This window comes from Clytia hemisphaerica, unplaced genomic scaffold (genome assembly GCF_902728285.1).
Source record: "Clytia hemisphaerica strain Z4C2 unplaced genomic scaffold, Clytia hemisphaerica genome assembly, whole genome shotgun sequence".
Classification (NCBI taxonomy): Eukaryota; Metazoa; Cnidaria; class Hydrozoa; order Leptothecata; family Clytiidae; genus Clytia; species Clytia hemisphaerica.
Window position 1 is genome coordinate 166,072 of NW_027103874.1, and position 18,463 is coordinate 184,534.

The following is an 18,463-nucleotide window of genomic DNA, read 5'->3' on the forward strand; positions in this document are numbered from 1 at the left end:
TTAGTATTAAGCTATCATTTATCGAAATCGTGAACCGTTTTTTGTCGTGCTTTGCTTTAGAAAAAAAATTGATTCAATATGATGGAATGGGATTCGTTGAAGATTACAAATTTGAAGCAAGACCAAAATTCAAGCACCTGGTTAGACCAGAGGAGTTCTGCCTACAAGATTATTAATCTAATGGAATGTAGGTATTTAGCTTAGTTAACTAAGGCTGTATTCACAAAGCTAAGACACACAGCTTGCATTAGAGCGTTCTCAGCGCTTTAAAGATTTTTTATATTTACAGATTTTAAGTTTGGAATATTTATCCAGTCAGAACTTACCATCAGCTTTATCCTAGTGACTGGATCAAACTAGCTTAGAATTTTAGGCTAGTAGGTGTGTTGAAATATGCAATAAAAGAAGACATTCAATTGAAAGTGAGGTATTCTGATTGTATTCTGATTTGTATTGATGAAAAAGAACATTGAGAATTCATCGATTGAGAATTGCTATTGGATGATTCAGGTTGCTTTGAGCGATGATGTTATTTATTTATAAGCGTCTTCTGTATAACGAAAATCAAAACCATAGTTGGAAATTGTTTTGATTTTCAAGCTTTTTGATTTAGAAATAGTATCATATCGTATTATCGCTGACTTTTGGATTTCCTCCGAGAAATTGATCAACATTTTATTTATTAGTGGGAAACTAAAACTGCGGTTAATTATTGTGTGCCCTTCTTTCTTTTTTTAAATTAGAAAATTTGGGCATTAAAATTATTCGATTCGGATCAAAGGGTAATAATGGATAAATTTTGTGAATAGACTTTTCATTAACTTTGGATTGGGAATAGCCCATCTTTACAAACAGTATCTCAGAATTCCCTCAAAGTAATGGACTCGGTGGATTGGAAATAGAATTTAAAGGTAAACAGAGCCAGTAACTATTCTTGAATCTGTCTAGCTCTTTTTCCTCATTTTTAGGAATTATAAATTTTTGAAATAGTATTACTTTCTTTCTTCTAGATAAATATAGAAATTTCCACCGAACTTCAAATCCTGGTAAGATCATCCATCGTTGGTAGCGAAAGAAAATCTGTGGTTTTATTCTTAAAATAACAAGTTTGTGGAAAGGATGTGATTCGGATCAAAATAATCTGTCGCAGGTGGTTCGCAACTTATAATGGACATCAGATTATTAAATCATGTAGTTCTAAAATTAAATTCAAATTGAAGAAGAAGAAAAATGGTGAAATAGAATTTGTTCCCAACTGAACTCTTAAGTATATTTTTCAAAGACGGAATATTTAATGATATTAAAACCGTAGTGAAAAGAGAATCTTTCACAAACTATTTTTCTCTCTGAAAAATCTTTCTAAAGAAACCTTTACAAACCAAGATATCTCTGAAGAGAAATCTTTGCTATAGAAAACCTTTAAAACTACACCCCTTGCTTAACAAGATGAACACTTCGTTCAACGATTTGAAAGAGATATTCTCCACACCACCAACTGAAGCAAGATATAGTTGGATCATACACAGTGGGAACCAAACACTGGAAGCATCAGCAGTCAGGATGCAGCCACCAACAGCTGATACTGCAGCTAGCAACAGTCAGCAACCTCCACCACGACCACCTAGAGTAGCTAGGACAAACTCCTTGAATCCGTTTACACCACCAGATGAGGTTCAAACCAACTCTGAAACTGCGCAGATGTCCCAATCGCAAGAAGTCGCAAATAAACGAATCAAAACTGACGAACCAGAGGAACTCCTACTTGATATAGATGATCAACAATGTACAGACCAAAATCAACAAAATGTCTCTCCTTCACAGAGATCACCGATCCGCCCAAGCAGTATTTCGCCACGCCAATTTTTGAGAAACCACGCACGAGGGAGAGATCAAGGAGATTTTACAGATAGTAAAGAAAATAATATGCAACAACCACAATCATCAACACCTGATAGTCTAGACGACTATTCTACAACACGTGGTTGCTTGGGTGACAAGTTCAATATCCAATCAAAATATATCGCCAAGAGACTGCAGTCAAGGCAACCGTGTACAAACCAAAATGGTAGCGCAGCATTGACAGGGTACCAACTAAAAAACATGAGGCTGCAAGAAGAAGTGAATTCAGCAAATAAGAAAATACATCGTTTGAACCATATCAATCAGAACGCAATGCAACGAAAAAGCGAGCTTCAAAAAGAGGTCTTAGATGCTTATAAGAAAATATCAGAGCTTGAGGTAACAAGACACACTTGGAGTGAGAAACAGAGAGAGTTGGCGTTGGAATTAAAGACATCAAAACAAAGGATTGGAGATGCAGAAAGGGAAGCAGCACATGCTATAGGTATGAAACAGAATGGGTTCTAATCTAAAGGGAGTTTCTGGTATTGCTTATTTTTATACACATCTACTAAGTATGAAGGTTTTCAATGCTTAGAACATCATTTGAACCCTGTCTAATAGGACCTTTTTAGTTTAAAATGTTTTATCTAAGTAGCAAAATCGGTGTCAGGTATGTGCCAGGCAAAAGGGTCTCGTCTTTGCTACCTCGATAGTCTCTTAACTCTTGAAATTTTTTCAATCAATAATATGTATTCAATTTAGAAGGTAGCCGGTAATAGGGTAGTTTGGTCATGAAAATTAATTCTGTATAAGTAATTAGGACTTTGTTAACATGAATTCAGCTCCCCGGACACTGCATAATTATCGCAACGGCGATGCATTTCTAAATTTAACAATATAAGGGTTGTTCTAAGTCTCACTAGCCTACAAAGGTCTACAAAGCTTTGAATTGATAAATCCCAATGATTTCATTTTTTAGGATGCCAAAGCAAACTCCAACGTGAGCTTATCGAAACTGAAAGCAAGAAACAGAAATATTTCGAAGGTCTTGATCATGCTGAAAGAAGGATTTCCAAACTGGAAGAGCTTATGAAAGAACTTGAACTGGAATCAAGACAAGAATCTCTAATGAAATCTGACCTGGAAAAGAGGCTGTACGAAAGTGAGGCTAACCTTAAATTAGTGTCAAGTGATAATACAAATTTGATCAATAAACTTGGTATCAAAGAGAAGGAACATTCAATCATTGAAAAACGTCTCGAACGTGAAATTGCCGAAAAAGAACAAATTGAATCCAAAACGAGTGAGCTTGTTAAAGAGAACAACCATTTAAATAAAGAGCTCAATCGGTTAGAATCTAAGTATGAAATGGCTGAACGAACTATTGGTCAATACTCAACCAAGTTGTCTGCTGAGAAAGAAAAATATCAGTTAGCAAGTACATTGAAAACTGAATCAGAACGCGAGCTCAGAGATACGAAACAAACTCTGATGAAGGAACGCGCACAAAAAGAACTCTTGAATACTGAATGCCAAGTCACTATCGAGAAATATCGTAATCTGAAACGTAACTACGAGAAAACGTCTAAGCAAAATGAGCTATTACGGCGTGAGAATCGAGATTTAAAAGATCGTGTTTTGTATTTTGAACTGTATCAAAAAATTAGTGATAAAAAAGCCAGACCAGAAAATGGAGGGACATCAAGTGATAAAAAACGGACCACCTTTCTTGATACATTGAACGAACTGAAAGTCTCTAAGGAGAAAGCACAAATCCAACGGAGCCGAAACGGATCACGTGACTCTTGGGACATTGAAGATGGTGAACAAGGAGCCTGGGACCAATCACAACGCGTTCAAAGGGCTTGGGGCGAGGGTCATGGACGATCTTCAAAACATGGTTCTAACAATTCTCTTGATCGGTTAAGTGAAATGAGTGCTCAAATTGAAAAATTACAAAAAGAACAAAAAGTGTTAAACCACGTAACTGCAGAAAGTTGTAACGGAAGTAGCAAGGCACCCAGTCGCATCAACACAGCTCGCAAAAGTATTTCGCCACGCAGCGAGCATCTCGTATATCCAACGCGTAGTCCACCTAAGAGTCCGAATAAACATAGTGCTAGTCTAGATGTACCAAACCCTAATGACACTATTATGAGCTTTAATGATGATGAAGAAGAGGGAGACATTCAAGTTGGCAACTTGGCTACATTCAGTGATCTCCTCAATAACAACACCAATAAAGACATTGCTAACGCCCTTTTATAGAACCCTTTTGTTTAATATAGTATAGCTTTAATTTATGTATCATTTAGGATATTCTTACAAATTTTATTGGTGATTCGAATAAAAAAGTGAATATTCGATCTTCCAACGACACTGAAAAAATCTCGGAAAAAATCTGATTTTAAGTCTATATCGAACTCAACTAATAAATTACAGTCAAGAGAAAATTGGGAACAGAATCTATAAATTCTACATTTGGATATTCAGATTTTTTGAAACTTATTAATGAATAAAGAATTTATACTTTATAGTGATTGATTCAAATACTCAAAGATGCTTACTTGATAAACACCCCTCCCCCCGTTTGTTAATTAGAGGCGCATGCAGAAATCTTTTTAAAGTCCAAAGGGCTAGATGGTGTGTTTTGGCTGAAGAGTGTGCCGTAGTTCAGTAGAAAACACTACCTATAGGTCACGTGACATTACAATAGGATTTCAACACCCGACCCAATCAGAAGCTTTACTGATTTTTGAAAACATTAGCCACAATATTTCTTTGCAATATTCACTTTTTTTGCCTGCAAGCTGGAAAGGCTTAAAGCACTCAATCTAGCCTTTCGGGTTTTACAGAGATCTGTGGTAGTATTAAAAGATTTGACGAAGAATGTTTTTTCCTTTGGTTTTTTTGGTTCGTTTTTTTTTGAACTGCACTGTGCACTTGCACAACCTTATTTTACTGATGGACGTGATCCTTTTGTGAGCGCTATAATCATAATTATAAGAAACGAACTTAGGGACTGGGATCAAATTTGAATGCTCTTCTTTGCAGGAAGTATCTGTGAATAAACCTCATAATTCTGAAATGAAAATTCTGCTGAATTCTATAAGAAGAGTTTTGTGTTAAGATTCCTCGCAATATAGCAAAAATAATTCAAAATCCTGAAAACCACGAATTTCAATTTATTATTTTTTTCGTTTCTTTTTAAAATTTTGAGAGACAGACCACAGATTCTTCTAAATTCTAAGAGAGTTTTACGTCAAGAATCCCCCCGATTTAGCAAAAAGCCTTAAATCCCAAAAACCACGAATTCCAATTTAAGATTTTTTTCGTTTCGTTTCAAAATCTAAGAGAGCTTTAAAACCACAAGTTCCTCTAATGCGCTTTAAACTTCCAGATTTTCAGCAGATAAAGGTTATAAAAACGTACTTGTTGCACCAGAAAATTTGAATACTTTTCAGTTTAGAAACCGTATCAAAAATGTCGATTAAAAAAACTTGAAAAACTGCCAAGTAAAAAGAATATATAAAAAGGGAGGATATTACTGTTAAGATTTTAACGAGTGGTTGTTATCTAGGCTAGAAGATCCTTTGTTCAACTGATCTAATTTTCGCTGTAGTAAGACTCAGAAATCTCTCTTTTAGTACTTAGTAAGTGTTTAAAGCTGATTGATAAAATGTTAGTAAAAAGGTATTCCTTCAATCGAGGGACGGAAAACGTCGGCCGTCACTCGATTGAAGAAAATCCATGGAAGAAGGTAAGTATATAATACCACTAACTAAAACTTTTTTGGAGAATGTGGTAAAGTTTCCTATACATGATCTGAACGCTTACGTGGCCCCAGTGCCCAGTATTTGCAATCCCAGTTCAGGCTATTTCTTAGGGGCTTCTTCAACCGGGGTTTCCACCGCTACCAATTTGACTAGGGAAATGATTATGTATGACTGCTAGTTAAAATCAAACTTAAATTGTTAGCAAGCTCTTCGAATCCACTTGATTCGAATCATTCAACTTTTTTAGTATCAAGGACCCAATCTGTCCTAATAACCATCACGCCCATCAGTAAAGTCAAAGTGGTCAAAAAATCTCAATATGATTACTCGATCAAATTATTGGGAACTAATACCAGAATGTATTTTTTAGAATAGCAAACTAGTCTGTTAATTAATCATGTCAAAGGGCGGGAACATAAAGGCGGCCGGCGTTTGCTAAAATAGGAGCTGCGTAGGAGATCGAGCAAAATTTGGTTAGAGGCTGCTGCTTTCAGCCCTTGCCGCCGACAAAATCTTTTCCTACGCTTACCTAACTCCTACGAGTAGAATCACTGGGTTTTATGTGTTTATTTTCCTGTATCTGTTCAATTTTATGTTGGTCTTGGGAAAGATCAATGTGCGAATAAAGTGGAGCTTTGTTTTATTACAAATCAAGTCTTTATTTCATCTTTGGGCTTCTGTCTTATTTTTGTTGTGATAATATTGGAAGTTTTGGCTACCAATTGTTTTAAAACTTTTCATTTCAGTGCTTTGTTGCAGATATAAGATAATCTTTAACTGTCGATTACTACTATTTTAGGTAGAGAGACAAAAGATAATCCAATAATATTAGCCTGAAAATTATTATTGTTTCGAGCAGTTATCTATATTTCTATATGAGCTTTTCTTATTGAGATTTCCACTTAATTAGAAATTGGAGAGATGGGAAATAATCAAATTTTGTTTCCCTATCAGTGAAAAACAGATGTCTTAAATTCATTTCGTTTATTAGGACCATGGGATGAACAAAAAACTATATGAAGAATCGTCAAATTTTTATAATTATCTTGTTTTCAAAACATTGTTTGTGTAAAACTCCTATTTGAAGAAAAGAATGATGAAATGGTTCTTGGTAGATAGTATATGGAAAAAAGTAAGCACTACATCTTGAATGTCTTTTTCGAGCTGTTGATGTTACGCTCATCAATGTCGGATAACAAAACCAGTATGTCAAGGACTAGTCACCATCAAATGACATACCACCGATGGATTCTAGGTTTGGCAGTTCACGGGAATTTCCTCAACTTGACACTGTGCGAAATAAGAGATTTCCAATCCTGGAAATATCTTGAAAATATTATATTTCCATATACCTTTGCAAATATGTAAATATGACTTTTCTATATTTGCAAAGTTGTGGAGATATCATATTGGAAATATCTTGAAAATATGATGTTTCAATGAATTTAAGAATTGGAAACAGTGGCGTTGTGGCAGGGGGGCCGGGGGGGGCCATGGCCCCCCAGCGGAGCTTTTCTGAGGGGGCGCCGAAGAGCAAGGGGCGCCAAAAGATTTTTTAAACGCCCCAATCTTAAAAATCATACTTTATACTCCTGAAATTGCGCCCAGGATCAATTTTACTGAGATAATTTTAAATTACTTGCAATTTTTTTTCTCGCTCGCTTCGCTCGCAATAAAGTTAATTGGTAACTTCTTTGTAATATAGCTAATTTACAAGTTTTTTTGTGTACAATATAGCATTATTGAATAAAAATCTAACTGCGCCCCAATATCAATTTGCTGACAACAATATTGAAATCATGAAACAATTTTTTCGCTCGCTTCGCTCGCATTTACACATTGTTTCTTTAAGTTTCTTTTCACTCTAGCCAGTATATGAAATTTGTCTATTTTTATTTAGTGATTCAGGGTATCTTGACAGTCTATTTTCAAAAATTTTCTTGTCGGCCCCAACCATGGTGGGGCCTGATTTTTCCCCTTTCCATTCATCAAAGATATATCTACTTTTATCCACTAAATATTTCTTTCCTCATTATGCCTAGGCAAACGAATTAGTAAATAGTAAGAGTTCAGCAACTGATGGGTGGAGCGCAACTTTGGAAAATTGGGGGCGCCATTTTTTAAAAATTGACTTTGGCCCTTCCAGAAAAATTTTCCCACAACGCCACTGATTTGGAAATATCATAAAATATGATATTTCCACAACTTTGGAAATATAGAAAAGTCATATTTGCATATTTACAAAAGTATATGGAAATATAATATTTTCAAGATATTTCCAGGATTGGAAATCTCTTATTTTGCCCAGTGTGACTCCAAGGGAACAATCATTTCTAGAATTTGGTCGATTGTCACAATTCTTTGTTCCCTATTGCACGAAATCAGAAAAACGTATTTGATGTCATTTGATTTTGAGGTTCTTTTAGAAAGTGGATTGGTTATTGTACAACCATTACAAAGATTTTTGGAATGTAACAATGGTACCCTTACCGGGATCGGGTATATCGGGTAAAAATAATCCTAAGTGACCGATCTTCCTAGTACAAAGACTTGTCATATTGTGTCCTACACCCCCTTCTCACAGATCCGGTAGGATTTGTTCAGCCAGTGAGGATAAGAATAATGGACCAAAATTCGATGGGGATTTATATTCCCATATTATGGCTGGGGATTCTAATTCCATTGTATTCAAGTCGGGAAATTCAGTGGGGAAAATAGCATAATATTTTGCAGTGAGGATTGCTTTATTTGATCATTTTCAGTGGGAACAAAAATCGGAGAATCATTTTCCAGCGGGGACGATATTTTGGACGATTTTTCCAGTGGGTAGGGGTCCCAGTGGGTCTGTGGGAAGGGGGTGTTGTCCTGTTAGACATCTGCCATAGCGTGAAATTGAAATTGACGATTAAGGGAGGGGTTATCCTGGAGTCCCAAAATTTTAATATTTTGTCCTCAAAATGTAAGTAAAGAAAATATTTTAATTTTTTCCGTTATTTACGCACGCCTCTGAAATGTCACCTTTTTTTGTCGAAGAAAAGTGAAAAATTATTGGGAGAAGGGGGCAAATCATTTCAAAGTCTGTTTGTACTTTTAATCCTCAAGAAAAGGAATAATCTTTTTCTTGTGAAATTCTAGAATTTTTTCGTTTACTTTTTTCTTTATTCATCGCATACCTTTTTTTTCCTATTTGTCGAACGAAAAATATTAATTGTTAAAATTTTCACTCTCACAAAAAAATTCGTTTTAATTAGAAAGTAGGTGTTGGCTTTGCGGGAAATCTTTTGGTCTTTTTTGTGGAGATCTTTGGTTTTTGAAAAAAATGCTAGTGAAATATATTAGAATTTGATTAAATTTTGTGTGGGACGAGGGTCCGAGGCTCTCCATAGAATTACGCTTACTGGAAGCCCTTGAAAGATTATGGCAATGATTAAAATATTCAATAAAGTTTTCTGTTCAAAAACTCCCATAGACATAGAATGTTAGAGAAAACGGCCAAGCGCAATTTGCATGTTTGTATAATTGAGTTTTTCTTGCGTGGATCAAGAATTTGGAAAGATAAAGTGAATGGAAGTTTGAGGCGTGGTGTGTGATTTTCGCTCATTTCAACTACAATCTGCGACTAAATATTGTGGCAAGAATTCCCTTTCCCCTCAGTATTAATGTGGATGGAAAGGCTGCCACCATACTCAGAAAAACCTCACATTAACACTGATATTAGGCTGGGGGGAAGAGATTTTTCAAGAAACTTTCACATATTTTATCACTGATTGTAGATTTCGGCATTTTTTTGTAAACGTGATAATATAAAGAAATTTTGTGGGGGGCTCTTAAGGCGCGTTAAAACAATTTTCTACTTGCGACTTCACTGGGATCGCAAAGTTTACACGTTTTTTATAAAAACAAACTATAAAAGAACATAAGGAAAATTTTCTTTCTAAGGAAATGGACAAAAATACTCACAAATGAAATTAAGAACATTCTAAGAACATTTTCAGCTTGCAACTCAAAAAGGCTTTAAAAGTTTTGGATGTTCTTATAAAAAAATGTGTAGTCAAAAAGGAATATTTTCTGTCTTTCGAGTAATTTCTAAGGTTGGAATTTTTTATTCTAAGTTACTAGAAGTGCCTAGGTTATTCATTGGTATAGAAAATAAAATATATTTCTTTTGAAATCAATACCTAAAAATTGCAAAAAAAGCTCATCGAATGAATTGCCGCAATTTTAAAAGTCTACTGATCTATTAGAATTAATTTGCGAGCTCTGACGAACTGCAGAATCTTTCATCGCAGAAAAAAAGTACACTGCTAAAGGCTTGGGGACACGAGAATTTTTTTTCGTTGGTGCAATGCAAAATCGAACTTTTGATAAATTAAAAAAAAAACCGCGGCAAAGAAATGGAAAGTGCTCGTGTCGGCATATGTCGACACTGGCACGGAAAGGGTTAAATTGATTTTGCTGGTGTGACAATTTTTATTGCAGGAACTTGTTTTCCAAGGGGTTCTACAAATATTTATTCCAAAGCTTGTTCTATCTGTAATGAATTTTCCAATAATAAAACAACTTTCGTTTCAATATTTAGTATATTTTATTAAAAATTGGAATGTTCTTTGCTGGCTTCAAACATACAGTATGTTTTATGCTAAATTCACATTTTGTTATTTTGATAGAATTTTTAAAGAAAACACCCAGACTTTATCGGGAAAAAGGTCTGTAGAAAGGTTGTGGAAATGATGACTATGAAATTTTATCCGAATACAAAATATCCCAAAGATAATTTTAACCGAGCTCCAACAAAATCTTAGCAAAGTTCTAAAATCATTGAATATTTCCCTAAAGAACTTTCGGCTAATTTCTTTAATAACGATCAAAATATGTTTGAATTTCTGGCAAGGCTACCGAAATGTTTCTATATGGTAACTGAAGAAGTTGGAAAAAATGCTGTCTACGGAAGCCCCACCATGTTGCTATGCACATTTGAAAGACAATCTTTTAGAAAAGACATTATACTTGACAAAAAGTCGCGAGGATGCAGTCACACCGGCCTCTCTGATTTCAACGAGATTGTTTCGATATTTTCATAATTTGGATTTGTATAGGGCTTATTGACTTCCGGGCAATGTTCTCAAACTTTTTGAAGTATTTTTGATAACTTTTGGATCCCAAAGATATGGGAAGGTCTTGAGAATTAAGTCTAATGTTAAAGACGCGTTAAAGCTCTACCTTCCTAAACTACGTCAAAGTTTTACATGGACACGCATATTATGACTTGTAGCATGACTTTTTTGTATCATTTATGTCGGATTTCAAATTCATATTTTGACATTGCTCAAATGCACATTTCAACTTTTATATACTTCAATTATACTTTCTAGATTTTATACATTACAACTCAGAAACAAAAATACCTAAAAAGGGTTGTTATCAGATCAAAAGAAAGTGCCATTATGGATAGCAGTTATCAATCATGGTTGAACATTTTTCTTTACTCCTTCGTTTTGATTTTTGGTATTATCGCCAACTCTTTGGTTGTTATTTTCTTTGCATTTAAAATCAAACGTCATACAACCTTTCGTTGGTTTATCGTTCAGTTAGCCATCGCTGATTGCATCGTGTGCATCATAACCCCCGTCTTAACGTTTTATCTCATGTCAAATAATGGGAATTGGTACTTGGGTCCATTCCTTTGTAAAGTCATTACGCCAATTGGATTCATAACTGTTAATGTCTCAGCTTGGATTTTATGCGCAATCGCATACGAGAGATATAGAGCTATTGGCAATCCCTTGAAACCACGTTATAGTAGAAAACACGTCAATTTGATCTGTACGTTTATGTGGCTTGGGTCCACCATCGTTGCTTTGCCACTTTTTCTTTACACTGACGTTCGCGGCTCCCAATGTGTTCCCGTCTGGAACAGGGACCAACACCTCGTGCTTGGAATTATCGGATTAATATCTCAAAGTGTTATCCCGATTTTGCTAATGGGGCTCACTTATTTAGCAATTCGGAATGCTTTTAAGAAACAAGAACTTAACATGAACAGTACTCTGAAAGGTTTTAATGATAAACACAAATCGAAAAGTATTCGATTAAAATCGAAAATGACAGCACAAACATTACTAATAGCATTTGCAGTTTTCGTACTATGCTCACTACCATATAACATGTTATATGTTATAGCTGTTATAATGTTTCGCTTTGACGTCTACACAACGAAGGAAAAAATGCATCAAATTCAAATTTATGATCAAGTTGGTTTTTGGTTGTCCTATCTAGTTGTTTTAAATAGTGTTATGAATTGTTTAATTTACGCTGGGAAATTCCCAACTTTTCGTAGATTCATCTTAACGCAAATTTGCCGTCGCCGGCCAGGAAATCCATGTCAAAATAACAACCTGAAAGAGATCTCTCTTACTACAGTTAAGTCATACGCGCTGACAGTAATCAACAATGATAATGGCGACTTGTGCCCGTTTGACGAGGTCCCAGAGAAAGGAGAGAGGATTCCATTGGAAAAGACAGAACTGTTGATTCAAAGTCCATCTAGCTTTTGATTTAGGCGTTAACTGGACTGTTGAATACAACTTATTGGTTTGAAAGTTTATGGTTATTGAAATTCTTATTTACATTCTCAGTAAAAACTATTCTGTATTTAAATAAAATAGATTTAAAATTGAGTTTATCAGCATTATAAAGCTAACTAGACGATGTTATCGTCCGTTACATACAGTGATAGTAAAGGCGGGAAAATATAGCGTTATGGCGGTATACGGGAAAAATCGGCGGGAGAGTTTCGAAGAAGACTGGTAACTCTACCAACTGTAAACTCTTTTCGGCAAAAAAACTCGTTTGCGAAATTTCTTCGGCTATTTGGGCTTTTTTCTTAGATAGTGATTCGTCTTAGGCTATAATATAGTCTAAAAGCTAACTTAAACCGGTTTGAAACGCAATTAGCCTATTTCATAGGATTTGTGATTTAGTATATGATATTTTTCTACGTCACTGCAGTAATCAACTGTTTTATATGTTTTATGGATGAGCACTCTTTTGTGAATTTAGATTATAAATTTTACAAAAGCAAAAACAATGAAAACGAGTTCTAGAATTCCCAAGCAAATTGAATGATTAGAAAAAGTTTTCAACGTCTTTCTCGAATTGAAGTCTATACAGCTTTGTGAATTTGTCTCCTTTAAATTGAATAGAAAGTAGCATGTAACAGATGCACCAATCCTATGATACAGGCTAATAACAATACTCACATTGATTTTGAAGCCCGAAGGGCTAGAGTAGAATCTCTTTGCCTTTCGCAGGCAAGAAAAAGTAAAGCCACTTATTTCCCACCCAGAACGTGTCTAGAACGTGCCGCAAGCATGACAGCGGGTGTATCTAGCGGTTCTTTTGTTTTGGAGGACTATATTTTTTGGAATCTAGCGATAGATTTTATTTTCAATCCGGCGTTTGCTGTAACAACCACGCGTGGGCGTTTTAGATGAGAGACAAGTGGCTTCATTTCCCATGCAAGAGTATCGAGTCTAGCCCTTCGGGCTTAGAAGTCAATGAATGCCCACGAAAAAGTTGGATCATGCGCGTCGATATTTGAACGTCGAAACGTCGCCGTGAGCCAGTTTGGCAGAAAAATTATATCCCTTAGCAGATGTTATTTTAATGAAATTCTTGCATTACCAATTTTGAAAGATATAAATCCACATCCACCCGCCAACTTCTGCAGCATTCTTCTCCCATCTCTGTGTTCGTTATCAGATTATTTCTCAATCCTCCAAATCATTACGCTCCAGTTTCTAACCTTCATGTTTAAACGGCCAATTTCTCCAGAAGGTATCACACACCCCTGTCTCACAGCCCTGGTGGAAACTCTTCCCCACAGTGGGGATGAACATTTCTATCGAAAGCCCAACGAGGATAGAAATTCTATTGTTCACAGGTAAAAAAAGGATGGTTTTGGAGTGAATTTTTGTGATATAGGGATGTTACCACAGGTGGCTTCGAAACTCTTCTAACGATGATTGGACGTTAGATGGACATCAGATAGACGTTGTGATGACGTTTTGTGACATTTTGTTCCATCTGAGAAAGCAGAAAGCTGGTTGTCCAACTGAGAAAAATATTGAGGTAAAAAACCAAGGGGGTTGTCAATAATTACAGTTCTTGAAGAATTGTCTTTAGATCCTGGCCTTCATGAAAAATTATCATATCAACCGACATTTCTCAATTTCATTTTCAAGTTTTAGTTTTATTGATTGACTTGACATGGTATTTCATTTCTTTTTCATCCATAACAACAAGTGTCGATTCTCTGCTCCTTTCTTGTTTACACATCAACAACGACATTACCAAACCAAGTAGGCTTGTAAACCCTGACGATACGAAAACGTAAAATGCCCATCCAACTCGTAGTTTATCTTGTTTTAAAGGTCGGTGTAGGTAAATAATGTATAATGGTGTGACGACCACAACACTCATTACTGGAAATTAGAGAAGAATAGAAAAACTTAAGTTACCTTTATGTAAGAGTTGAAATGGGCCTTATTAAGCCCCTGAAAATGTCAGAATACTTGACAGCCTGGTTTATTCCGTTTGACTTTTAAAAAGAATTGTCTTTTATTGTCTTTTATCCCTTGCTCTTCAAGTCCCCTTTTCCCCAATACCCATTTCGTTCAACTTCTGCATAATGAATGTCAAACTCTACTCCCTGGATCAAAAAAGAATAAGTAAAATAAGATACCAGGTCAATTATCTCTATCCATGATATGCACCATTGCAATGACTTCAACGAACCCAACAGCTGATTCGTGTTTGAAAGTGTAATGACTGATTTTACGTCACCTACAACCAATCAAATGTTGGGTCCGTGTAGAAGACATTGTAATAGCGCATATCATGAATATGGCTGCTCGAAGCATGTAAGTCTCGTAAATATTAGACTTTTACAGTTGATGCTCTCTAATTCGATTTCCAAGCGCAATTTAATAAAATAAGGGAGCGTCGTTTATGAAAGAGTTTTTACCGTCGTCAACATTTAATATAATCGAATAACGGAGCGTATCAAATAGAAAAACGTCGAATTGGAGAGTGTCAATTATGCTCTATTACTAATCTAAACAGATCAGTGAGATATGGGGTGAAAATTGACGTAGCTAGCAGTTTTTTTAACCTGAAATTCCGTAGAACAAAGCCAAGACATAAAGTTTGTTTTTGATGTACTGTCGTAGAAGCAGTGAAATGAAAGTGTAGACGGCAGCAATCAACATTGAAACGACACTTAAGACTTGCAAGAGTTGGACCAATCGGTATACAGCTAAAATAGAAAACTGAAATGTCAATTTATTGCTGGTAATCGGGATGATCGATGAATAATAGTAAAAGAAGCTTTGTGTAAATTATCGAAACAGCCCTTTTTCCCAGACAGTAGAGGACGACAATTCGCGGAGTATCATTTTCCACTGGGGACGATATTTTGGTAAACTTTCAAGGGGTTTAAAGTGGGAAGGGGTCCCATCGGTTGTGTGAGAAAGGGTGCATTGAATATCCCAAGATGTCATAAATTAGGCGTTAAAAATTGGGACCTTAAGCATGATTTTTTATAAACCATCAGCATCTATGAAGTCACGAGCCAATTTTCCTGGAATTTCTAAAACTAGACAATGCTAAAAAATGGCTTAAAACTCAAAGAACATCCAAAGGCTTCAAAATTGTTTAATGCTCTTATAAAAAACCTTGTAACTTACCTTTAGAGTGTGTCTTCGAGTTGCAGGCATCAATGAGATGACATTCTTTGAACAAGCCATGAAATCCATACTTGAAGATGGACCAGTAATCACTGACAGTGCTGGATAAAACCAAAGTGAAAGTGGCCATGGTCAGTATGAGGTGCAATAGAAAGAAACGAATTCGAGTACTTTCTGTCATTCCCATTTTCCAATCGGCTTGTAATAATTTACTAGCTAAAATCTCATGGGTAAAAATACTTTTTTCGAAAACAGAAACTATGAAATTCTTAATATGCGTAAATTCATATTTTCTAACGAAAGCTCCCGAAAAAGCCGGATTCTGACCCCCCTGCTTCAATTCTAAATCGCAGACCTCTATAGATATACTTTCTATAAGAAACTATTTATTCTAGAGATGATCAGAAGCCTACCGTGTTTCTATTTTTAGCAACAGACGGGGGGTCAAATCCTGGTTTTTACGGCTGTTTCCAATAGAAAAATGACTCAAACGTACAAAGAATTATTTTTCTTCATATTTACAGGAATTTTCAAAGAACAAGCAACTAACACTTTACAATGGAAAAATTTGACAAAACAATAAATCATTGTAGAATTACAATTGAGCTCAGCATACCGAATAAAGAATATAACCTATATCTTCTCGAATGATCATTGTTAAAATTTACCATATTAATTTTAAGAGACATCACGACAGACATACTACTGCAGATTATCCGCTATTACTGAATAAACATCAAAAACCTAATATCAATCCTTTTTGTCAATAAGCTCAAACTGATTCATATATCGTGTAATAAATCGTGACGAAGAATCGACAAACACAGATTCTGTGACAAATACATAAATGACCTCTGCATATATAAAGTTTTATAAACTGTTAAAAAATATTTCTTTTAAAAACTTGCAATTTTAAACGACAGACAGACTTTCTCACCTCTAAAGTCAAATTTCAGGTTTTACATCTCCTAGTAGACTATACTATAGTCTAAGACAAATCACTATTTAAGAAATAAGCCCAAAGCCGAAGAAAATTTGCTAAAGGGTTTTTTTCCGAAAAGAGTTTATAGTCGGTAGAGTTTACCAGCCTTCTTTGAAACGCTCCCGCCGATTTTTTTCTGTACCACCAAAACGCCATACCACCCGCCTACCACCATTTTCCCGCCTTTACTATCACTGTAATGGACGATAACATCGTTTCATCTCCTAGATGACTAGATCAAACAAGGCCGTACAAATTCATTGAGTTTAATGCTCCGAAGTGGCTACCACGAAAATATTGGATGGGAGAAAGATGTCATTTGTTTCCCATCTAAAACGCGTAATCCACGCGGTTTTCACTCAAACGCCATATTGAAAGTAAAATCAATCGGTAGATTTCGAAAAGAATGTCGCGTGAAACAAAAAAAAAACACTACATCCAATCTTTCATTCCAAAAGTAGGGCCGCTCTCTAGCCAACAATTGTACATACCTCTTTTCAGATACTAACCCAGCTAGCACAAAAACTCAAAACCTTATTCATGCATTGCCAAGCCCAACAACATCCGCCACAACATCCAAATTACAATATGCTCAAACCCAATGTTGAGCACCGTTTGGGAAATAAACTATCCAGGATTATTATTACCTACCATAACTAAAAAGACAAATTTGCAAAATTTCTTTTCTGTTTTTTTTGTAATATTTGCGAACCTTTAGGCTTTATATTGTATATTTTATGATACCACACGGGCACGGTTATTCGAAATCCATCTAGAGCTATCGATGTCAATTTGACTTTTTATACTAGTATACTAGTTAAAGTAAACAAATAAAGTGTTGTGATACCAACATGCTTGTTGAAATAGACCATAGCATCTATGTATGACATTGCTAATGTAACTCTAAACATCTAATCTAATTTCAAACTTGAAAATATGAGTAAGTTTTTCAAACCAACATCCGAGTCAACATCATCATCATCATCATTGAGGAAGACTGCTGATAAAACAAACCAATAGAATGGCTTTCTTTGATGAAAGGAACCAATAGAATGGCTTCCTTTGATGAAAGGAACCAATAGAATGGCTTCCTTTGATGAAGGAACCAATAGAATGGCTTCCTTTGATGAAACGAACCAACAGAATGGCTTCCTTTTATGTGAACATGCATGGCCAAGAAGATGATAAGGAAAAGCAAAACGAGGAAAAAACTTAAATGCAAAAGACGCCGAACAAGAAATCATTGGCAAAAATTTACTTCCTTGAGAAACCACAAAAATACAAACATGCATGCATAGTGTTAACAAGATCTCTTCAAGAAGCCATAGTTTTAAAGTAATAACTTTATGAAAAAAGTTAACTTTCAAAACTTTTCAAACAATTTTGACAAACAGACGTCGTCCTGATGCTTTTTCTAAAAACATTTCAAAATTTTGATGATTAATAAAAATCCTCCCATCTTAAAAAGTGATCAACATTTTTATATTCTGATTAAGATCTATATGTAACTCTCTTTGATTCCACTTGATCCCTATTCATTTCTTCAAATCTATTCAAATCTAGAAGATTTGATATACAAACAGTTAAAACCTATGAGCTGGCTGTCAACTTTAGCAATAAGATGCCTTTCCAAAAGTTTCATTTTGAATAGTGATATATTAGGTAAAATCATGAAAAAGAAAGGCTACTCAAACCATAGGCTGTTAGCATCCACTAACGGATTCATGCTCCTTATACTACCTGGGGTTTTGTAGAGGTCTGTGATTCAGACTAACTCTACCAGTCTTGGGTACAAAACACTTTTGACCTGACATCGTTATTCAACTAAAACATTCAAAACCGTTGCCTTTTGCTTTAAAATAATTTCGAAAGCGAAAGTGATCTTTCTGGTTAGGATTGGCACTTGATTTTGTTATGATTGTTTTGTTTAGGTTTAAGTCAATCCTCGCGAAATAAAGCTTATTCAATACACTTTTTTTAGAAGAACAAACTATAAGAACACAAGGCTTCGATGACCAAAATGTTAAGAACAGGTTAAGAACATTCTAAGGCTTTGCGGACTCTAGAACACCGAATTTCTTAGAAAATGGCAAAAATACCCACAAAAGGGTGAAGAT

The 18,463-nt window shown here is 35.3% G+C and overlaps 3 protein-coding genes across 3 annotated transcripts; 2 read left to right on the forward strand and 1 right to left on the reverse strand.

The window, feature by feature from the left end:
• Positions 1-1,008: 1,008 nt before the first annotated feature.
• LOC136808340 (cingulin-like protein 1) lies at positions 1,009-4,392 on the forward strand. Its single transcript, XM_067064871.1, has 2 exons — positions 1,009-2,344; positions 2,822-4,392. Exons 1-2 carry the CDS (start codon positions 1,447-1,449, stop codon positions 4,108-4,110), a joined length of 2,187 nt encoding a protein of 728 aa, XP_066920972.1. The 5' UTR covers positions 1,009-1,446; the 3' UTR covers positions 4,111-4,392.
• Positions 4,393-10,994: 6,602 nt separating this feature from the next.
• Positions 10,995-12,449, forward strand: LOC136808355 (tachykinin-like peptides receptor 86C). The gene has a single exon (XM_067064885.1). It carries the CDS (start codon positions 11,063-11,065, stop codon positions 12,170-12,172), a length of 1,110 nt encoding a protein of 369 aa, XP_066920986.1. The 5' UTR covers positions 10,995-11,062; the 3' UTR covers positions 12,173-12,449.
• A 626-nt stretch (positions 12,450-13,075) lies between these two features.
• LOC136808356 (uncharacterized) lies at positions 13,076-15,645 on the reverse strand. The gene is made up of 3 exons (XM_067064886.1): positions 15,365-15,645; positions 14,791-14,934; positions 13,076-14,101 (listed from the first exon to the last, which is right to left on the reverse strand). The coding sequence occupies exons 1-3, from the start codon at positions 15,549-15,551 to the stop codon at positions 13,857-13,859; spliced, it is 576 nt and encodes a 191-aa protein (XP_066920987.1). The 5' UTR covers positions 15,552-15,645; the 3' UTR covers positions 13,076-13,856.
• Positions 15,646-18,463: the final 2,818 nt, after the last annotated feature.

Excerpts from the sequence above, each read along its gene's own strand:
- LOC136808340 (XM_067064871.1), top strand. The coding sequence starts at position 1,447 with ATGAACACTTCGTTCAACGATTTGAAAGAGATATTCTCCACACCACCA. Across the intron at positions 2,345-2,821 it reads GGAAGCAGCACATGCTATAG|GATGCCAAAGCAAACTCCAA; the intron begins GTATGAAACAGA and ends TTCATTTTTTAG.
- LOC136808355 (XM_067064885.1), top strand. The coding sequence starts at position 11,063 with ATGGATAGCAGTTATCAATCATGGTTGAACATTTTTCTTTACTCCTTC.
- LOC136808356 (XM_067064886.1), bottom strand. The coding sequence starts at position 15,551 with ATGGGAATGACAGAAAGTACTCGAATTCGTTTCTTTCTATTGCACCTC. Across the intron at positions 14,935-15,364 it reads CTCGAAGACACACTCTAAAG|CTGTATACCGATTGGTCCAA; the intron begins GTAAGTTACAAG and ends TTTCTATTTTAG. Across the intron at positions 14,102-14,790 it reads TTTGTTCTACGGAATTTCAG|TAATGAGTGTTGTGGTCGTC; the intron begins GTTAAAAAAACT and ends TCTAATTTCCAG.